This window comes from Mirounga leonina, unplaced genomic scaffold (genome assembly GCF_011800145.1).
Source record: "Mirounga leonina isolate KUSES-001 unplaced genomic scaffold, KU_Mleo_1.0 Mir_239, whole genome shotgun sequence".
In the NCBI taxonomy this organism is placed as follows: domain Eukaryota; kingdom Metazoa; phylum Chordata; class Mammalia; order Carnivora; family Phocidae; genus Mirounga; species Mirounga leonina.
The window spans coordinates 304,860-325,479 of NW_023270624.1; the positions used below are offsets into that span (position 1 = coordinate 304,860).

General features: G+C 37.6%; 1 protein-coding gene and 1 pseudogene across 2 annotated transcripts in view; one reads left to right on the forward strand and one right to left on the reverse strand.

Moving 5' to 3' along the window:
* Positions 1–20,620, reverse strand: part of CNOT6 (CCR4-NOT transcription complex subunit 6) — a 72,256-nt gene that overhangs the window by 24,258 nt on the left and 27,378 nt on the right. For both annotated transcript variants that reach the window (XM_035029367.1, XM_035029368.1), the window contains exon 3: positions 857–1,043. In XM_035029367.1, the coding sequence (XP_034885258.1) occupies positions 857–1,043 (187 nt within the window). The remainder of the gene's footprint in view (positions 1–856; positions 1,044–20,620) is intronic.
* LOC118026453 lies at positions 11,485–14,491 on the forward strand (annotated as a pseudogene).

The window sequence follows — 20,620 nt, forward strand, 5'->3', positions numbered from 1 at the left end:
GGAATCAGAAAAAAGGCAGGTAACATGAAATGGGGGCAAGATTTTCATTAGGATTAATATAATAACTAGAAATTAGCTTTATATTCAACTTGAGTAGGTTCCATCTACGTTACAAAACAGACATAATAAAATAAATAGCAATTACCATTTATTAAATACAGTATGGGTCAGGCAGGGCGCGAGTAGCTTCTTACTCATTCTTTCAGATATATCTAATCTCAGCCCTGGCTAGGTAACTACTATACAGTAACTGCATACAGGACAAAACGCTCAGCAAGGTTAAGGAGCTTGCCCAAATTCACACACCTTGCAAATGGCAGTGTCAGGATTCCAAATTGAACTGTGTGACTTCACAGCCTATCTACCTCCTATACTCCACATTACAGTCCACCAAATCTAATGACTAATTTTAGCTTCTTTCAAGTCCAGACTTTATTACTATCATGCATACAAGCCCAGGGATGGCCAAGAAGTTTTTGCTCATTAGCAATGGTTTCTGGGACCCTGTGTTAGCCATGGTGTGGTGCCCCAGAATTTCTGAAGAAAAAGCACCACGACCATCTGTCATTATGTGGGATAACATAACTGCCTTCTATTTGTTGACCCCCACTTTGTCCAAAAATCTTGTTTAAGAATAAAGTATATTACACAAAATATAGCAATAAAACAAATTTTAGGCAATGAATCTACTGGATTTATTATTTGTTGGTTGACATTCAATTTTCCCAGAAAACTTTATAGTTATGTTTGTTTTCGTTCAAATACCATTTAATTAGTAGTGCTGTTTCCTGGCAAATAAATGCTCTATTTTGTTTTTAGGGGGTATAAAGTCATATAGGAAATCGAATCTGCACACCTGAGTGATACCATGTTTCCGAGTTCTGCCGGTAAACTCCGGATTTTATTAGAGGACAGGTCCAGATATACCAGATTGTGGAGCTTGGCAATGTCTGAAGGAATGCGGGACAGAGAATTGTCACTCAGATGCAAAGCTGTCAAGTGAGTGAGGGACCACAAAGATGAGCTTAAGCTTCTTACTTTTCCTGTAAGAGAAGAAAAAAATGGGGAAAGGATTATATAGTGGTCTCTACAATCTGGTCCCTGAATTAAGGAACATTTAGATGTTTCAATGAGAAATAATTTATCACTTAAAAAATTGTGAGGAAGGGTTTAACAGGAGAAAGCTTACCTATTCTAAGGACAATACACTGTTACGACTAGGTTATAAATTTTCCCTAGCAAACTAAAAAAAAAACCTCAACGTTTAGATTGCATCATCATTTTTAAGAGCACAATAGTTAAGACTTTATCCTTTAAGGTTGCCTTAACTATGACATGAAAGAAACGGTACAAATAACTTATACTAATGATAAATCCAGTATTTTAACATGATTAATTTAAAATTATGCCCCCCAAAAATCAAATCCAGTATCTCAGATGCTTTTCCTAGCTATACTCTAGAAAACAAGAATTCTGACTGAAAACAAATGATAAATAATATATTCTCAGCTTAGCGAAGTTTTAAGACCAGGGTACCCAAGTGGTAATTCCATCAAGAATCATGTAACAAAAAAAAAGCTGTACTGAATAATTACAAGTAAAAATACTTGCCCAGAAATATTACAGATATGAAATCATAAATATATGATCAAACAGTAGTAGACACACGATTCAGTAACTAAGAAAAGAATAATTTCTTTCAATGCAACATTAAATCAGTACTTTGGTACATTTTGATAAGATGACAACCATTTCTACAATCCATCTAAGAACTAAGAACTTTCCCCCAATCTCTTTAATGGTCCAGGATCTAGTCTGAGACAGAATGAAACAAACAGATGTAATGGAAACACACTAGTCTTTACAAACTGATTTTCTCTTGGCTGAAAAACCAATCTTGAGACTTCTAATCAAGATGGAGTAACAGGGACCAAATTTACTATCCTACCTGAACAACTACCATACCAGACAATATACATGAATCAACAAATTTCAGAGATCAGACATCAACCAGTGCATAACAGTGACCCCTGAAGGATCACTAACAAGGCAGGCCCTACAACTGTCTCAGCCTGTGGACAACAGCACAGGGAGGGGATCCCGGGGGCAGCACAGTGATCTCCCCCAAGTTCTGGAGACAGAGAAGCCAAGATGACTAGAATTTACAAAGGCAGAGTACCAGAAAGAAGAGAGATGAACAGATAAAGAAGTCTGGAGATGGGAAAAAGGTCTCCCCTCAAGTTTTCAGCTGAGTATTGATCAATATAAAAATGGGAGAAATTGCCTAAGCCAGAGGAACACCCAAAAGGAGAAGAAACAACAATCCCCAGGTTTACACAGAACTGAGGCTAGCTGGTGTTCTCAACTACAAAAGGAAAAGACCTCATAATTCATAAGGTGCTGGACTTAGAAAATCAGCCCTAGACTAGAGACCACTCTGCTCTCACCTAAGAAAGTTAAAAGAGCAAGCCTCAAAAGAATTACACTGATTCTAACTGTATCCCAAAACAAAGCTCAATATAGGTTATAGGAATACAAAAATATGCATCACCCAACAAGGCAAAATTCACAATATCTGGCACCCAATAAAAAAATTACCAGGCATGCAAAAGAGGAAAATAACAGCAATAATGAAGAGAGAAAACAATCAAAACCAGTTAAGAGAGAATGATGATAAAATTAGTAGACAGTTATTGGAAGCTACTGTAACTGTATTCTATACAGTCAGAAACTAGAAGACTAAACTTGTTAACCAGAGATACAAGATAGCATAGACACCCAAACTGAACTTCTAAAAAGTTGAACACCATGTCTAAAATGAAGATACAGCAATAAAATTACCCAAAATGAAACAGAGAGAGAGAAAAATACTGAAAAAATTCACATCCATGGACTCCTCGAAACTTTAAACAGCCTAATATATTTGTAATTGAAGTCCCCAAAACAGGTATGAGTTGGGGACAGAAAAAAAAAAAAAACTTAAGAAATAAACCCAAAAGACAACTACATATCCACATGCAAAAGAATAAAGTTAAACCCTTACCTCACACCATATACAAAAAGTAACTCAAAAACTCTTGGAAGAAAACAGAGGCATTAATCTTCATGACCTGATAATATGCAATGGTTTATTAGATATGACACTAAATAGCACAAGCAACAAAAAAATATGTTAAATTGTAATTTACCAAAATTAAAACCTTTTGTGCCTCAAAGAACACCATCAACAAAGTGAAAAGACAATCCACAGGAGAAAATATTTGAAAATCATAGATTTATTAAGACATTTGTATCCAGAATATATAAAGAACTGATACAATTCAGTAAAAAAAAAAGACAAATAATTCAATTTAAAAGTGGGCAAAGAACAAACAGGTACTTCTCCAAAGAAGATACACAAGTGGCCAACAGGCACATGAAAAGATGCTCAGTATCGCCAGCCATCAGGGAAAGGCAAATCAAAAAGAACAATGATACACTACTTCATATGCGCTAAGAGGACTATAATAAAAAAGACATAGATGATAACAAGTATTGGCAAGGAGTAGAGAAACTGGAACCTTCATACACTGCTGGTAGAAACATAAAGTAATGAAGCCACTTCGGAAAACTGTATGGCAGCTCCTCAAAAAGGTTAAACACAAGTTACCACATGAGCCAGCAATTCATTCCTACATATATACCCAAAAGAAAGGAAAAAATGAGTCCACACAAAAACTTACACACGAGTATTCATAGCAGAATTATTCTTAAGAGTCATGAAGCAGAAACAATTCAAATGTCCATCAACAGTTCAATGGATAAATAAAATGTGGTATATTCATTCAACAATATATGAAATATTAATACATGCTAAAACATGCATAAATCTTAAAAACATTTTGCTAAATGGAAAAGCTGGTGACCACATATTATGGGATTCGATTTACCTGAAATGTCCAGGAGAGTAACAAATCCACTGAGACAGAAAGAAAGATAAATGCTTACCAAGGGCGGGCTAGTTGAGATGAAATGGGGAATGGCTGCTAATGTGTACAGGGTTTCTTTTGGGGACAATGAAAATGCCAAATTGTGGTAATGGGTGCACAATTCTGTGAATATACAAAACCACTAAATGTGCATTTTAAGTGGGTGAATTATGTAAATTATATCTCAAGCTATTACCAAAAAGAAAAAAAAAGAAGTTGATGAAGAGAGGCAGAAAATTCTCCACTTCTGATGAAAAGTATAAACCCAGACACAAAAAGCTCAATGAACCCCAAGTACATGAAAACTCCATGAAGAGCAAGAAAGAAAACTACAGGAAGGCACATCTTCATCGTCAGCTTAAAACAAATGATAAACAGAAAATCTTAAGAGCTGTCAGAGGAAAAATAATTACACAGAGAAACAAAGATAAAAAGGTCTGCAGACTTCTACTTGTAAACAATGCAAGAGAGAAGACAGCAGAGCAAAATCTTTAATGTACTGAAAGAAAAAAAATCCTACGAACCTAGCAACCCAGCAAAAATATCTTTCAAAAATGAAGGCAAGTTACAAGATAAAAAGAGCTACGGAGATGGATGGTAGTGATGGTAGCACAACACTGTAAATGTATTTGATAAAAACCTTCCCACAAACAAGATTCGAGAACCAGAGATGCTCACTGGTGAATACAACCAAACATTTAAGGAAGAACTAGTAACAATTCTACAGATTGATCCAGAAAACTGAAAACAAAAAGATACCTTCCAATTCATTCTATGAGGCAAACATCACTAGTTTACCAAAACCAAATAAAACTAGTACCAAAAAAAAAAAAAAAATACAAATCAAATCCAACAACATATTAATAGGATAATGACCAAGTAAGATTTGTGCCAGGAAATCCAAGGTTTGTTAAAACGTTTGGGGAAAAAAAAATGATTCAAAAAACTTTTCTTAGAAAAGAGAATCATTTACGTAAATAGAAAAACACCTGACAAAATCAACATTTAAAATCAGCACTTAATCAAATCAAATCATGAATTAGATTTAAAAAAAAAAGCTCTCTCAGTAAGCTAAGAATAGAACAGAGCTTCTTCAATCTTGACAAAGGGCATCAATAAGAAGGTTAGTGGGAAGAGAATAAATGTTTTCTTCCTAAGATCAGAAACAAAGCAAGATATGTTCCACTATCACCACTCCCATTCAAATTACACTGGAAGTTTCAGCCAATGCAATAAGACAAGAAAAATTTAAAGGTGGAAAGACAGAAGTCATGTTTATCTACAAATGGCACAATCATCTATGTAAAATCCTAAGAATCTACAAAAATACTACTAATAAGCGAGTCTAGCAAGGTTGCAGAATAAAGTATCAATATACAAAATATCTACTGTATTTTTATATATAGCAACACACAATCAGAAACTGGTATTTAAAATAACATTTACAACAGAACGAAAATTATGAAACAGAGGCAAATCTGACCCCCCAAAAATGTGCAGGACCTGTGTACTAAGAACTACAAAACACCCTGAAAGAAATCCAAGAAGTCCTAAGTAAGTAAAGAGATACACAGTGTTCACAGATCAGAAGATTCAGTATCATTAAGATAATTGTATCTCCCCAAACTGATTTACAGAGAGTCAACACAGTCACAATCAAAATGCCAGCATGTCTGAAACTGGCAAGCTGATTCTAAAATTCACATGGAAATTCAAAGGCCTTACAAAATTCAAAACAACTTTGAAAAATAAGAAAGCTGGAAGACTAACACTACCTGAGTTTAGAACTTACTATTTTTTTTTAATATTTTATTTATTTGTCAGAGAGATAGCACAAGCAGGGGGAGAAGCAGAGGGAGAGAGAGAAGCAGGCTCCCCACTGGGCAGGGAGCCCAATGGTGGGGCTCGATCCCAGAACCCTGGGATCATGACCTGAGCTGAGGGCAGTCGCTTAACCAACTGAGCCCTACCCGGGTGCCCCCTGATTTTAGAACTTATTATATAAAGAACTCTCAAAACTCAATAATTAACAACCCAATTTTCAAAGATTCAAGATTTTATTTATTTATTAGAAAGAGCATGTGAGAGAAAGAGCGGGAGAGGGAGAAGCAGACTTCCTGCTGAGCAGGGAGCCCAATCCCAGGACCCTCAGGATCAGGACCTGAGCCACCCAGGCTCCCACAACCCAATTTTCAAAACAGGTAAAACATTTGAACAGACACTTCACCAAAGATGACATAAACATGGCATATAATCACATGAAAAAAATGCTCAACATCAGCATCGTTAGGGAAATGCAAATTAAAACCACAATTAGATACCACTAACAAGGTTGTAAAATAAAGTACGCACCCAGAAGAATGGCTAAAACTAAAAAGACTCACCTTGTCAAGTGTTGGTGAGGATATGGATCAAAGATATCTAGTAGGAATGTAAAATAAGAAAAACTCTGCAAAAACAGTTTGAGTTTTTTAAAAAACCTTAACTTCCTGACGATCAGTTTCATTCTTATGTATTTGCCTAAGAGAAATAAGTTACACCCTCTACAAAGAATTGTACATAAATGTAGCTTTATTTGTAATAGCCAAATACTAGAAACCATCCAAATATGTTCAACAATAAGTAAATGGATAAACTAACGCTGCATGTCCAAATAATGGAATAGTAATAAAAAGAATGAACTATTAAAAACTCAACTGAGTGGATGAATTATCAAAATAAGTAGAGAAGCTAGACCAAAAAGAAAAAAAAAGGACATACTGTATCACTTCCTTTATATAAAAATTCTACAAAATGTGAACCAATCCAGAAGAGTGGTTGCCTGGGATAGGGGAAGGGGATGGAGAAATGAAGGAGGTAGGGGAAAGGAATTACAAATCTGGGGGAATGATGGATATGTTCCTTGAATGTGGTGATGGTTTCAAAGATGTATACATAGATCCAAATATAGCATCACATCATTCACTTGGCATACATGCAGATTATTACATGTCAACTATACCTCAATACAGCTGTGTAACAAAATCTATCTTGATCTGAGAAAGTGTCTTTCCTTACTGTATAAAAATTAGAATTTACAGCATAGCCTATTTGTAAAACAAATTTACTTTTTAGTTCATAAAACTAAGCACACAGCTAATATTCAATATAAACACTTAAAACATCACAAACTATTGAGTGCATGTTTTGCATGTGTTTCATCCTCAAGACACCACTTAACAAAAAAAGGTAGAAGGACTTGAGAAATGCATTTTTATACCTGAACTTAATAGGAAGGATACAAAATTCTCAATCAAGAAGGTAACCAGAAAGGAAACCAAGAAGTCTGTGAAGAAGGGAAGGGGGGGGGGGGGGAATCAAGTATAAGGAATCATGTATAAATGTATCAATCATACAGGGCGGAAGGGAGAGGGAAGACTCAGATCTCTACCATATACAGAGAAGTAAAACTGAAATAAATCTCTAAATGCCAAAAAACCAGAAAAGTAATGGAAGACAGTATTTCTAAACATAACTCAAATCCTAGAATCCAAAAATGAAAACACAATTCATTTAAATTCAAAACCTCTATAATGTGGAGATGCCACCACGTATGGCAGTCAAAGAGATAACATTCATTTATTCAGTCAACTTTCAGTGACTGGTGTGCTAGTGTGGGGACAGAATGGTAAATACAAAGTCCCTATGCTCAGGATTTTTTATGTGAGGTCCATGATGAAAAATAAAAAGTAAAACAAAATTAGGAAAATGAACAACAGATAAGAACAAGTAAATTATTCAAGAACAAACAAAAGGGTCAGTTATAAAAAAATGTTGATTTCAGTAATAAAACATATGCAAATTTAAACAATAAAATATTCATTTCTACTTAGGCAAATAGCAAAATAAGATTAGTATCCAGTATCCACAAGGCTAAGAGGGTTTACAGATACACTCATTCATTATGGGGAAACTACCACTATATTTTGAAACCAATCCTACTGGTTTCCTACTAAAAGTTTAAATATGATTATCCTTTGCCCCACCACAATTCCTCAATTAGATAAATCTCTACTGGTGGAACTATGTAATCCAAGAAATTAAGGTCTCTAATTTTTGAGAGGTCAATGAACAAAAGACAGTTACCTTTTGAAATTCTGAGGTTATCTACTTACTTCTCCATAAAATTGTACATTTTCATATGCACCCAAAAATTTACATTCAATTTTAAGCAGCTTTGTGACTTGAGAAATGCAGAGATTATCCTGACCTAAATTAAGAGGTGTGTTTTGAGAAGTAATTCCATTCTAAAGTGTCCAGAATCCTTTATTGTTAAATACCAGGAGACAGGGGGAATCTAAATAGTGTTCCCTGAAATCAGAGGGGTGATCAGCAAACACTAAAGGGACCAGGTGTAATTAACATACCTACGAAGAAATCAAAATTATTACCTCCACATACGTAGATTTAGAAAAAACAAGAAAAAATCTTGAGTGAATCTCTAAAACTGGCATTTTAGAAGAGCAATTACAGTTGATCTCCATTTTTCCTAGACTCTGTATTTGTGAATTCTACTCCCTCAAGTTTACTTGTAAACCCAAAAGCAACTCCTGTAGCTCTGTCACTCATTCACAAACAGGCAGAATAGCAAAAACAGTAGTCACCCAGAACAGTTCTGAGATGAGGTCCAACAAGGCAACACTCTGGCCTCTTGCTCCACCTTTCACAAAGTGAAAAAGTGTCTTATACACTATTGAGTGCCACAGTTTTTGCATAATTGTGCTTTCTGTGGGTGATTTGGGGTTTACATGGCCCCCAAGCATGATGCTGAAATGCTAAGTGCAAGGCTGTGATGTGCCCAGTGTTTTAGGTAAGCTGCCTTCAGGCATCAGTTACAGTGTCCATGTGTTTAAGGTTAAGGAGCTGACGATATACATTAAATAAGGTGTCTTCAAACCTAACACAAGGGATGCCTGGGTGGCTCAGTTGGTTAAGCATCTGCCTTTGGCTCAGGTCGTGATCCAAGGGTGCTGGGATCGAGTCCTGCATGGGGCTCCTTGCTCAGTGGGGAGCCTGCTTATCCCTCTGCCTGCCCCTTCTCCTGCCTGTGCTCACTCTGACAAATAAATAAAATCTTTAAAAATAAATAAATAAACCTAATACAAGCTTACGTATTGATCAGCTGATGAAAATGTTGTGGCCATAAGTTCATAGGAACCTAACCATGTATCTCCTATGGGAGCAAGTATCTGGTAACACCATCCTCCAGGTGACTATACAGAACTTAACCACTGTGAGTAACAAGACTCCACTGTAATTGGAAAAGGTGGCCAGTTGAAATTTTCCCCACTCACAACTCCTGATGAAGTCAGAGACCAGGATTTCAGGCTCGTAGCTAGGTAAACTGCAACTTTAGAAAAGGAAGACTGTGTTGTAAGAATGGCAAACTGGATTACAAGGGAGAAAAGGGCCCCAATTAAGTTACATGAATTACAGGAAGGGCACTAAGGAGAACAGTTGGCAGATCAAATACCCTGATAGTGCTTAATTTAAACACTGTAAAGTTGATGGGGAAGGAAATGTACTTAACACACCAAAGCATGTGAGTTAACAAATGGAAGTTCCGATCCATGAAGGAAAACACAACTGCAAAGGTACACTCATTAAGCTTTGGTGGAAAGGAATTCCAGTCTTAAATGCAATGAAAGAATGCAGCTTGCTCAAATTTAACACTAGCTTAAGTAAAATAAGGTTAGACAGGAAGGTAAAAAGCCTAGAACCTGAGAATGGAAAGACTGAGGCAAGTATTAGGAAACAGAAAGCAAGAGAAAGGTGAGGCTCTCAGGTTCGACAGAGAACAACTGCTGCGGTGTGATGCAGATGACCACAGGGACGCACTCGCATCAGCGGACTCCCACTGCAGTCTGTGCTCTACCGCCAAGGAGCTCTACCATTTAGTAACTGTTTAACCCGAGCAAAAGGAAATGTTTGTTGCAAAGCTCCGTGACTAACACCTAACCAGTTATGCCCCTCATGCTTTTCTAAAAAACTTAATTTTTTTTAAGATTTTATTTTTAAGTAATCTCCACACCCAGCTTAGGGGCTTGAACTCACAACCCCAAGATAGAGAGTCACGTGATCCATCGACTGAGCCAGCCTGGTGCCCAGTTAATAAATTTACTTTTTAAACTAACATGCTTTAAATAGTTCAGCACTGTTTAAAAATACTAAAATTCCATCACCCAGTGTAACTACCATTACATCACATTCGTGTTAATATAAAAAAATAAACAGGAATCAAAGTGAGTCGAACTATACATGATTCTTTAATGTGATTTTAAAAAGAAAAAAGTGAAAAAATGATGGAATGATAAGACTGTCAAACTTTTTTTTGCTATAAAAGATTCTCTAACACCGATCTAAGGTTAAGAGAGATTCTAAAAACATTAAAGGTTAGAATCCTTACAGTTTTAACTGCATGTTTCGCTTTTAAACTTGATTCTCTACAATGAAAGGGAAATAGATCATTTTACACTTCCCCCATCCACTCATTACCTACTTTTTCATTATCAAAAGTTCATATCATCTCCAAGGAAGATAAACAAACGGCCAATAAGCACATGCAAGGATGCTCCATTTCATGAGCCATCAGGGAAATGCTAATGAAAACCACAATGAAATACTTCTTTTACCCCCACTAAGATGGCTAAATCAAAGAGAGAGATGTAACAACTGTTGCCAAGGAGTGGAGAAATTAGAACCCTCCTAACAAGTCTGGTTTAGAATGTAGAATGATGCAGAAACTTTAGAAAACAGTCTGGCAGTTACTCAAAAAGTTAAGCATTTACCATATGATACAGTAATTCTACTCCTAAGTATCTACCTGAAAGAAATGAAAACGCCCACATAAAAACCTGTACACAACTGTTCAGAGCAGCATTATTCTTTAGAGCCAAAAAGTACAAACAATCTGTGCTATTTTGATTTATAACAAGAAATACATATTTGAGCCACCTGGGTGGCTCAGTCAGTTAAGCATCTGACTCTTGGTTTCAGCTCAAGTCATGATCTCAGGGTCCTGCGACTGAGCCCCATGTTGGGCTCCCTGCTCAGCACGGAGTCTGCTTGTCCCTCTCCCTCCCCCCACTTGCCCGCACTCTCTCTCTTCTCTCCTTCTCTCAAATAAATACATAAAATCTTTTAAAAAAGAAAGAAAGAAAGAAATATACATTTGGTCTTCACCTCTGTTTCCAGCACGGAGCTCCTAAAACCCCCAGAATTTCCTAAGTGATTGAGCAGTAAAGTGTCTTTTGTTATCATAGGTGCCCTTCCAAGGACACCAGAGTTTAACGTTAAATGAGGTGACTTTTTTAAAGCCCCCACGAATGGGGGCTGGTTGCCAGGGAAGCCAATCAGGATAAGAGGGTTGAAACTTTCAGTCCCTCACCAAGCCCCTTCTCCCCCTCCCCCAACAACAACCAGGGAGGAGAGGAGGCAGGAGGTTAGATCAATCACCAGATTTAATCAACCGTGCCTAATGAAGCCTCTGAAAGAACCCCTCAACTATGGAGTTCTGCGCTTCCAAGATGAAGAATACAGGGAGGTATGGTGAGGGGTCTAGAAAGAGCATGGAAGTTTCTCGTCTGTTCCCTACACCCTGCCCTATGCATCTCTTCCATTTGGCTGTTCTTGAGTTTTTATAATAAACTAGTAATCTAGTAAGTAACTCTTTTCCTGGTTCTGTTGAGCCGATACAGCAAATGAAACCCAAGGAGGGGTTCCTGGGAAGGTCTGGGTTTAGAGCTCCTCAGTCAGAAGCACAAGTAACAACCTGGACCTGTGACTACTATCTGAAGTTGGGGGCGAGAATCCCATGGGACCGAACCTGTAACCTATGGCACCTGACACTACTGTCAGAATTGAGATGGTGTCAGAGAATTGCTGGATGTGTGGAAAACCCACACATCCAGTGTCGAAGTGAAGGAGGGTTGTAACAGAGTACTGAGAGTAGAGGAGACACACAAGAATGTGTCCTTCCACAGATAAATAATGGCATGATAGCCGCACATGGAATATTATTCAGCCACTCAAAGGAATGGAGTACTGACCCCTGCTACAACACGGATGAATCTTGAGAACATTATGCTAGTGAAAGAAGGCAGGCACAAAGACCACATGTATGATTCCATGTATATGAAATATTCACAACAGGCAAATCTACAAATGTAGAAAATAAATTACTGGTTACCTAGGGCTAGGGGATTGGTGGGAAATGGGAAGTGACTGCTAATGAGTTCAGGGTTTCTGCTGGGGTGCTAAAAATGTTTTCAAAGTGACTGTGGTAATGGTTGCACAACTCTGTGAATACACTAAAACCCCCTGAACTGTGCACTTTACTGAGTGAACTGAAGGATATGTGAATTCTATCTCAATAAGACTGTTACATAAAAAAAAATTTTTATAGCATTAACAAAGAACAAACAAAATTACAGAGAGACAACAATAATTTGTATGTGTACAATAGTCAGATGAAAAAATAACAGAAGACCCTATTTATAATAAGAATCAGAAAATAAAATACCTAGGAATAAATTTAATAAGAAGTATATTATCCTTAAGGATACAAAAAGGACGAACAGAAAGATTCCTATAAATCATCCTAATTTATAAAACAACAGGATCATGATAAAAATGCCAGGACTAGGTAAGTTGATTCTGAATTTCATTATTTAAAAAAAAAAAGTCAAGTATCATCTGTCAAAATTATAAAGGCATATACCCTTTTGACCTACAGATGTATTAGAAGAGATGCAAACCAATCTACAAGGTTATTCACTGTAGCTCTGTCACGGACTGACCATCACTATAGTACCACTTAAATTACAGTGACAGAAATATTATGGTTACAGGAGAGCTGTCTATATCCTTATTTAAAATAGAAATCTCTCCACAATACAATATTACATGAAAAAAAAAAGCACAGTGCAGAAATATGTATATATTCTCTTTTGAATTAAAAATTAGGTGTGGAATAAGAATCTGTATTTGTATATGCACAGAAGGAGCAGAAGAACCTACTAACCCTGTGTGTGAATGCATTAAGCATGTGCATGCTGGGAAGTGTAATGGGGGAGGAGGGGTGAAAGGGAGACCTCCACTGTATGCTTTTTTAGGTTCTCCACGTCCCCTCTTCCTGAGATGTCCTTAACTCCACTTTCCCCTGGCTAGTATCATTAACTTAGTAGTCAGCTATTCTAGGATGCTTTCCCTGATCCTGCCAGGCTGGCTAAGACCGTCTTAAAAGAAAAGATAATAGGTCAGGCTTTTTGTCCTGTATTTATCATGGTTTTACAATCATCTTCTTGTGGGAGTCTTCTCCTACAGCCTGTAAGACTCCTGAAATCTTAACGTTACATCACCTACCTCATCAGAAGTTTCAGAATCAATGAGTGAATAACATGTAAGTGATTTCTAGTAAGTACGTGATGGCCTCAAAACTCCTATTCCAGATGTCCTGCCTCCACTTGAGTTTCCCTCCTCTCCTGTTTACCTGTCCCCACTCTAAACTTCCACAAAGCAGACACCAGGGTCACCCAGAGGGCAAACAGCTGCATAAGCTGATGACATATGGAAAGCTGCTTGACTCTGGAGTGGCATTTACCAAAAGTTACACTTACCAAAAAGAGCTAAATGTAATATTCTCTTTAAAAAAATCAGAAGAATGTGATCCAGCATTTGAGAGACAGGGTCTACCACTCTTCCATGGGAAAACATGAATAGAACTCAAACTAAACTCAAACTCAACTGAAGCCTTCAAGATGTCAGAAAATGTCACAAACTAGAAAAGGCTAACGTGTGGCTCTATACCTACGGCACCTGATTGTGGTGTCATTTAAAGACTACCGCGGAGGCCTCCACCATCCGCCAGGGACGCAGCACCTGCACCTGCTCTTCTGGGTGCCCTGCAGGCCAAGGTGCCAGAGGACAGGCTGAGAACAGCGGGTCGCCATCTGCTAGCTCAAGTGGCTGCCCTGGGGCGGCTACTCTTCTACCGAGGACGCACCTCCAACTGGTGCTGGACCAGCGGTGCGTGGCCAACACCAAGGAGCATGAGCAGATAAAAAAATCTCAACCTTGGTTTTGCCAAGCTGAAGACGCTTGTGCCATTTCTTCCCCAAAGCAGGAAACCTAGCAAAGCTGATATCCTTCAAGGTGCCACTGAGTACATACAAGTTCTCAGTGATGTTTTCAGAGGAGCCAAAGACTCTGAGACACAAAATCCAGATCACCAGGACTACAGCAACCATCTTCTGAACCACATATCCTTGGCTAGAAATCCATCGAGAAACATCACCCAGCAGGCCAGCTGTACTGTGGGCGTGAAGAGCGGGGAGGAAAGGCCCGGGGCAGACGGCGGCAGCGGCGAGTCAGCGTATGCGTGTCACCAGAGCGTGAGGTCTACGACTGCAGGTATCTCCCCAACCAGGAGTATGGAGAGATTCCTAAAAGTGGAAGCCCTGAGTCACAGGCTCCCCCAAGTATGAAAAGTGAAAAGGCCAGTTCAGGGCTACCTTCTAGAGACAAATATATACAGTCTTGAAAATGGGGGGGAAAAAAAAGACTAGCCCCTTTCCCTTGGAAGGTTCCTGAGTATGGCTCTGGTTAGTATGTTTTTCCCTACCCTCCACTGCCAGCTCAAGGGCCTGGAACAAGTAGCTGTTCTGGGCTAGGCGTACCTCAAAAGCAGGCAATTACAAGGCTGCCACCATGCAATGAAACAAGAGAAACATGAAAATTGTTTGGTATCTGCAGATTCTTTAGGCAGAATTTAAAAATTTGTATGCATCTGAATTTCAGCTTGCTGTAACAAGAGAATAATTTGTTGTTGACCAATCATCCTCCTGAGAGAAAGAAAAACTAGATGAAAATAGGGTACAAAACACAAAAATAAATTTGAAAGCACTGGAGAACTACAAAGACAGCGAAGAAATGAGAGACAAAGAAGTGAGAAGAGGAGCAAAGAGAAGTAGTAGTCAGGACAGATCCCACATTACCTTTGGCAAATATGGAGAATCACAAGCAGCAAAGGCAAGTACGTGAGGTGAAAACAGAGACGGTGAGGAGCTAAAAGCAAAGCTTTAATCCCTTTTCCACCACTGGGGAAACAACACAGGAATTCAGGAAATACCAAGGAAAAAGACCCTGCTAAACCACCAAGATTCCAGTTAGGACCTACTAATGGAGTAAGTGTGACCTGAAGTAAGCCAACCCACTGAACACCTCCCTCAAATGAGATGGATTCCTGATTAGATGATGGGGAGCTGCTCCTACCATGACTGCCTGCCAAGGACAAAAGCAAATCCACTCCAAAGGAAGAAAACACCATCCAGACAGACCATCAAATTATTCTACGATTTCCTATAATTCCCAGCATTCAGTGAAACTTACCAAAGGACTGAAAACCAAAAGAAAAAGAGAAACAACAAAAGAGAACTCCCAGGAGATTCAGATACTAGACTTACCAAACACAATCTTTAAAAAAAAAAACTATATTGGACTTACACTTTAAAGTAGAGTGACACAGACTGAATTTACCCTCCCACATAAAACAACTAAAAACCAAACAAATATATGAAAAACTGAGTTTCAGACACCACACACCAGGTAGCACAAGACAATAATCATTGACAGATGGGAAACAAACAATGTGAGCCTTTGAGATTGTTCAGCCTGGACAGTTTCCTCAGAGTAGTGCAGGGGGATGGAACTCAGGTGGAGTCTGGCAGTCTATGCGAACTGAGGAGACAGACCCGCACAGAGAGAACACTCTAAAGATCTGAGGACCCTCCTGAGTCTTCAGCTGAGTAGTAATAAGCAAATGCATGTGAAGAAAACCTGAGGCCAGAAATGGGGGAGTGAGGACAAACTGAAAAGGGCAAGGGGAACAATCCTTAGGATCAGACATTCCACCAGATGGAAAATTTCATAACTCAGGGAATTTAGAGAGGTGGTACTTAAAAGCAAACCTCGAGAGAATCCAACGGTTTCCAAATGATTTAACTGCATCCCAGAACAAAGCTCAGGAGTATTTACAGGAGTATAAAAACATCCAGCACCCAAAACAGTAAAATTCACAAAGCAATGTGTCTAATAAAAAAATACCAGGCATGCAAAAAGAGAGAAAAAGAGAAATGGGTAGGGGGGAGTGGAAAGGAATCAAAGCAACCCAGAAATGAAAAAGATAGAATTAGCAAATAAGGACACTGAAAGTTATTATAACTGTATTACATACCCTCAAAAAGGTGGAGGCAAAATGTTAAGTAAAGGCATGGAAGATTAAAAAAAAAAAACTTTTAAATTCCAGTTATAAAAAATATACTATTACTGGATGAAATTAACAGCAAATTAGATACTGTGAAGAAAGGATTGATGAAACTGAAGATACAGCAATAAAAACTGTCCGGGGGGGGGGGGAATGGAACAAATTAAACAGAGAATTAGTGAGCTGTGGGACAACTTGAAGAAAAAGTAACTGTATTCCCAAAAAAGGTGGGTGGGGGAGGGGAAAACATAAAAAATTATTTGAAGAGTGACCCAAACTTTTTCAAATTTCATGAACACTATAAACCTACAGATCCAAGAGGTTCAACAAAACCTAAGTACAAGGTAAAAAAAAAAAAAAGACACCAAGGTACATCATAATCACATTGCTTAAAATTAGTAATAAAGTCTTAAAGCAGCTACAGAAAAAGGACAAACATAAAAGAAAATAGGATAAGAACGACAGCAAACTTCTCATCAAAAACAATGCAAGCAAGAAGATGGTGGAACAGGATCTTTAAAGTACTGAAAGATGAAAACTGTCAAGCTAGAACTCTATACCCCAAAAAAATATCTTGCTAAAAAATAAGGCAAAGTAAAAGACGTTTTCAAACATGAAACCTGAATTAAAAAATCACCAACAGACTTCCATTACAGGAAATATTAAGGGAAGTCCTTCAATTGGAAGGAAAAGGGTAACAGAAACTTGCCTATACACAAAGGAATGAAGAACACTGGAAACATGGATACATGGGTAAATAAAAACAACTTTTCCCAAAAAAGCCAAAAAAACAAAAAAACTTTTCCTAATCCTTCACCCTTTAAAGGAAAAATAACAATACAATGTGAGATATTATAACATGGATAAGGAAAATATATGACAGCAATGGCACAAACATCAGGAGAAAATAAACAGAAGTAGATTGTTAAGACTCTTATACCAAATACGAAGTAATATATAAATATTCTTGATACACTTTATATTATAAACCCTAAAGCAACCATTATTAAAGAATAATAGCTTATTAGTCAACAAAGGAGATAAAATGCAATTTTACCAAAAGTACCTAGTTAATTCAAAAGGAAAGAAAAGGCAACAAAAAACAGATAGGAAAAGAGAAGATAAATCACATGACAACATATTTAAACCCAACTACCAGAACTAAAAAGAGAGAAACCAACTAGTTCCACTAGACGCACCTATCTGAGAACATCATTGCAACTGGGAGGAGTTTAGTGTAATTCAGTTATGAGTGCAAACCGTCCACAGTAAGTCTGAAAGCAGTCTGGACCCCAGGAACTCCACAAACTGACCAGCCAAGGCCCCTGAGGAAAAAAACCTCCAGAAATAAATTAAAATTTAGTGAGAAAGGCATAAAAGAGATAAGGGGGTGAAAAAGGTCCAGATAAAAATGAGAGAAGGGAACAGAATCAGAAAGTTTCACTGCAAAAACCAGAAGAGGGAGCTCTGAAGTTAGAAAAACAATCCTGAATCACACCTCCGGGAACTTCATAAAAACTAAGTTTAAATAAAAATGAAAAGTTTATATGCTCAAATCTCATAAGTTATTAAGTATTTTTAAAAGTTACCAAAATAGGGCACCTGGGTGGCTCAGTCAGTTAAGTGTTCGACTCTTGGTTTTGGCTCAGGCTCAGGGTCATGAGATCGAGCCCCAAGCTGGGCTCCGTGCTCAGTGGGGAGTCTGCTTGAGATTCTCTCTCTGCCCCCGCACCCCCCACGCTTGTGTGCTCTTGCCCACGTGCATGTGCTCTTTCTTTCTCTCTCTCTAAAAATCAATCTTAAAAAAAAAAGTTACCAAAATAACTCCCTATAGACAAGGAAAGCATACCATAAATGCCCCAAAAACTATTACTTAAAATTTCAAACTGAGCTAAAAGTCTGGCATTAAGAAAATGATAAAAGCAATAAAAGAACATAAATAAGAATTAGAAAAGCTCAGTAAAGGAAAACTAAACTACCAAGAACTTAATAATGAATAACCACAAAAAAGAGAATGCTTTTAGAGAAGGAAGATATTTTTAAAAATCACAAATAAATGAAGAACTACAGATTCAAAATCAATTCTTTTCTTATATACCAGCAATGAACAATTGGAATTTGACATTAAAAACAAAACCACTAGTACCCCAAAAATGAAATAACTATCGAACAAAATATACACATGATCTGTATGAGGAAAACTAAAACTCTGATGAAAGAAATCAAAGAACTAAATAAATGGACATATATTCCATGTTCATGGATAGGAAGACTCAATATTATCAAGATGTCAGCTCTTCCCAACTTGACCTATAGATTCAATGCAATCTCAACTAAACGTCCAGCAAGTTATTTTATGAATATTGACAAACTAATTTTAAAGTTTATATGCAGAGGCAAAAGACCACAGAATAGCCAACACAAAACTGAAGGAGAAGAAGAAAGCTGGAGAACTGATGTTAGCTGCCTTCAAGACTTACTATAAAGATACAGTAATCGAGACAGTGTAGTACTGGCAAAAGAATAGACAAACAGATCAACAGAACAGGGCCCAGATCTTTGGGCAGTCAACTGATCTTTGACAAAAGAGCAAAGGCAATACAACGGAGAAACACTTTTCCAACAGATGGTGCTAGAATAACTGGACATCCACAAGCAAAAAAAAAGATACCTTACACTCTTCATAAAAACTAACTCAAAATGGATCACAGAACTTTATGTAAAACACAAAACCATAAAAATCCTAGAAGATAACACAGAAGAAAATCTACTATGATTTAGGTTTGCAATGACTTTTTAGATATAACAACAAAAGCACAACCCATGAAAGAAATAATAAGCTGGACTTCATCAGAATTAATAACTTCTGCTCTGTGAAAGACACTGTCAATGACAAGAATCAGACGACAGAAAACATTTGCAAAGACCTATCTGGTGAAGGACTGTCATCCAAAATATACAAAGAACTCTTAAAACTCAACAATAAGAAAATAATCCAATTTAAAAATGGGCAAAAGATGTGGACACCACACCAAAGTAAATATGCAGATAAGTATATAATAAGCATATGAAAAGGTGCTCTTAATCATATGTCATCAGGGAAATGAAAATTAAAACACTGAGATACCACTACATATACCATTTAGAATTGTCAAAATCCTGAACACCAACATCAAATGCTGGAAAGCATGTGGAGTAACAAGAAGTCTCATTCACTGCTAGTGGAAATGCAAAATGATATAGACATTTTGGAAGAGTTTAGCAGTTTCTTACAAAACTAAACATATTCTTACCATATGATCTAGCAATCACACTCCCTAGCATTTACCCAAAGGAAGTGAAAACTTACATCCACACAAAAACCTGCACATGGATGTTTATAGCAGTTTTATTCATAACTTCCAAAACTTGGAAGCAACAAAGATATCCTTCAGTAGATGAATGGATAAATAAACTGTAGTACATCCAGACAATGGAATATTATTTAGCACTAAAAAGAAAGTAACTATCAAGCTATGAAAAGACATGGAGGAACTTAAATGCACATTACTAAGTGAAAGAAGTCAATCTATAAGGCTACATACATATGATTCCAACTATGTGACATTTTGGAAAAGGAAAAACTATGGATCACAGGTTGCCAGGGGTTCAGGGAGAGGGAAGGAGGATGAAATGGCAGAGCACAGAGACTTTTAGGGCAGTGAAAATACTATGATTTATAATGGTGGATATATGTCATTATGTATTTGTCCAGACCCATAAAATGTACAACACCGAAGAGTGAACCCTATAATGTAAAGTATGGACTTTGGATGATAATGTGTCAGCCAGTGTAGGTTCATCACCTGTAACAAATGCACCATTTGGTAGAGGACGTTGATAGTGGGGGAATCATGCACAATACTGTGTCACATTTGCTGTGAACCTAAAATGGCTCTAAAAAATAAAGTCTACTTTAGGGACGCCTGGGTGGCTCAGTCAGTTAAGCGTCCCATTCTTGACCTCGGCTCAAGAGGTCATAATCTCAGGGTCCTGGGATGGAGCCCCACCTCAGGCTCCATGCTCAGAAGGGAATGTTCTTTTCCCTCTCCCTCTGCTTTTCCCCACCCCCGCTCGTGCTCTTTCTCTAATAAATAAAATCTTAAAAAAAGGTGCAGGGGGAAGTTTTTTGGGGGTGATGAAACTCATACTGTATCCGTGGTGGTGGTTACACAAGTGTTTGTACTTATAAAAGAACTATACAACAATAAAGGGTGAGTTTTACTGCATTTTATTTTTATTTTCCTGTAAATTATACCTTAATTTTTTTAAGTTTTAAAAATGATTCAAGAGACAAATATGCAAATTCAGA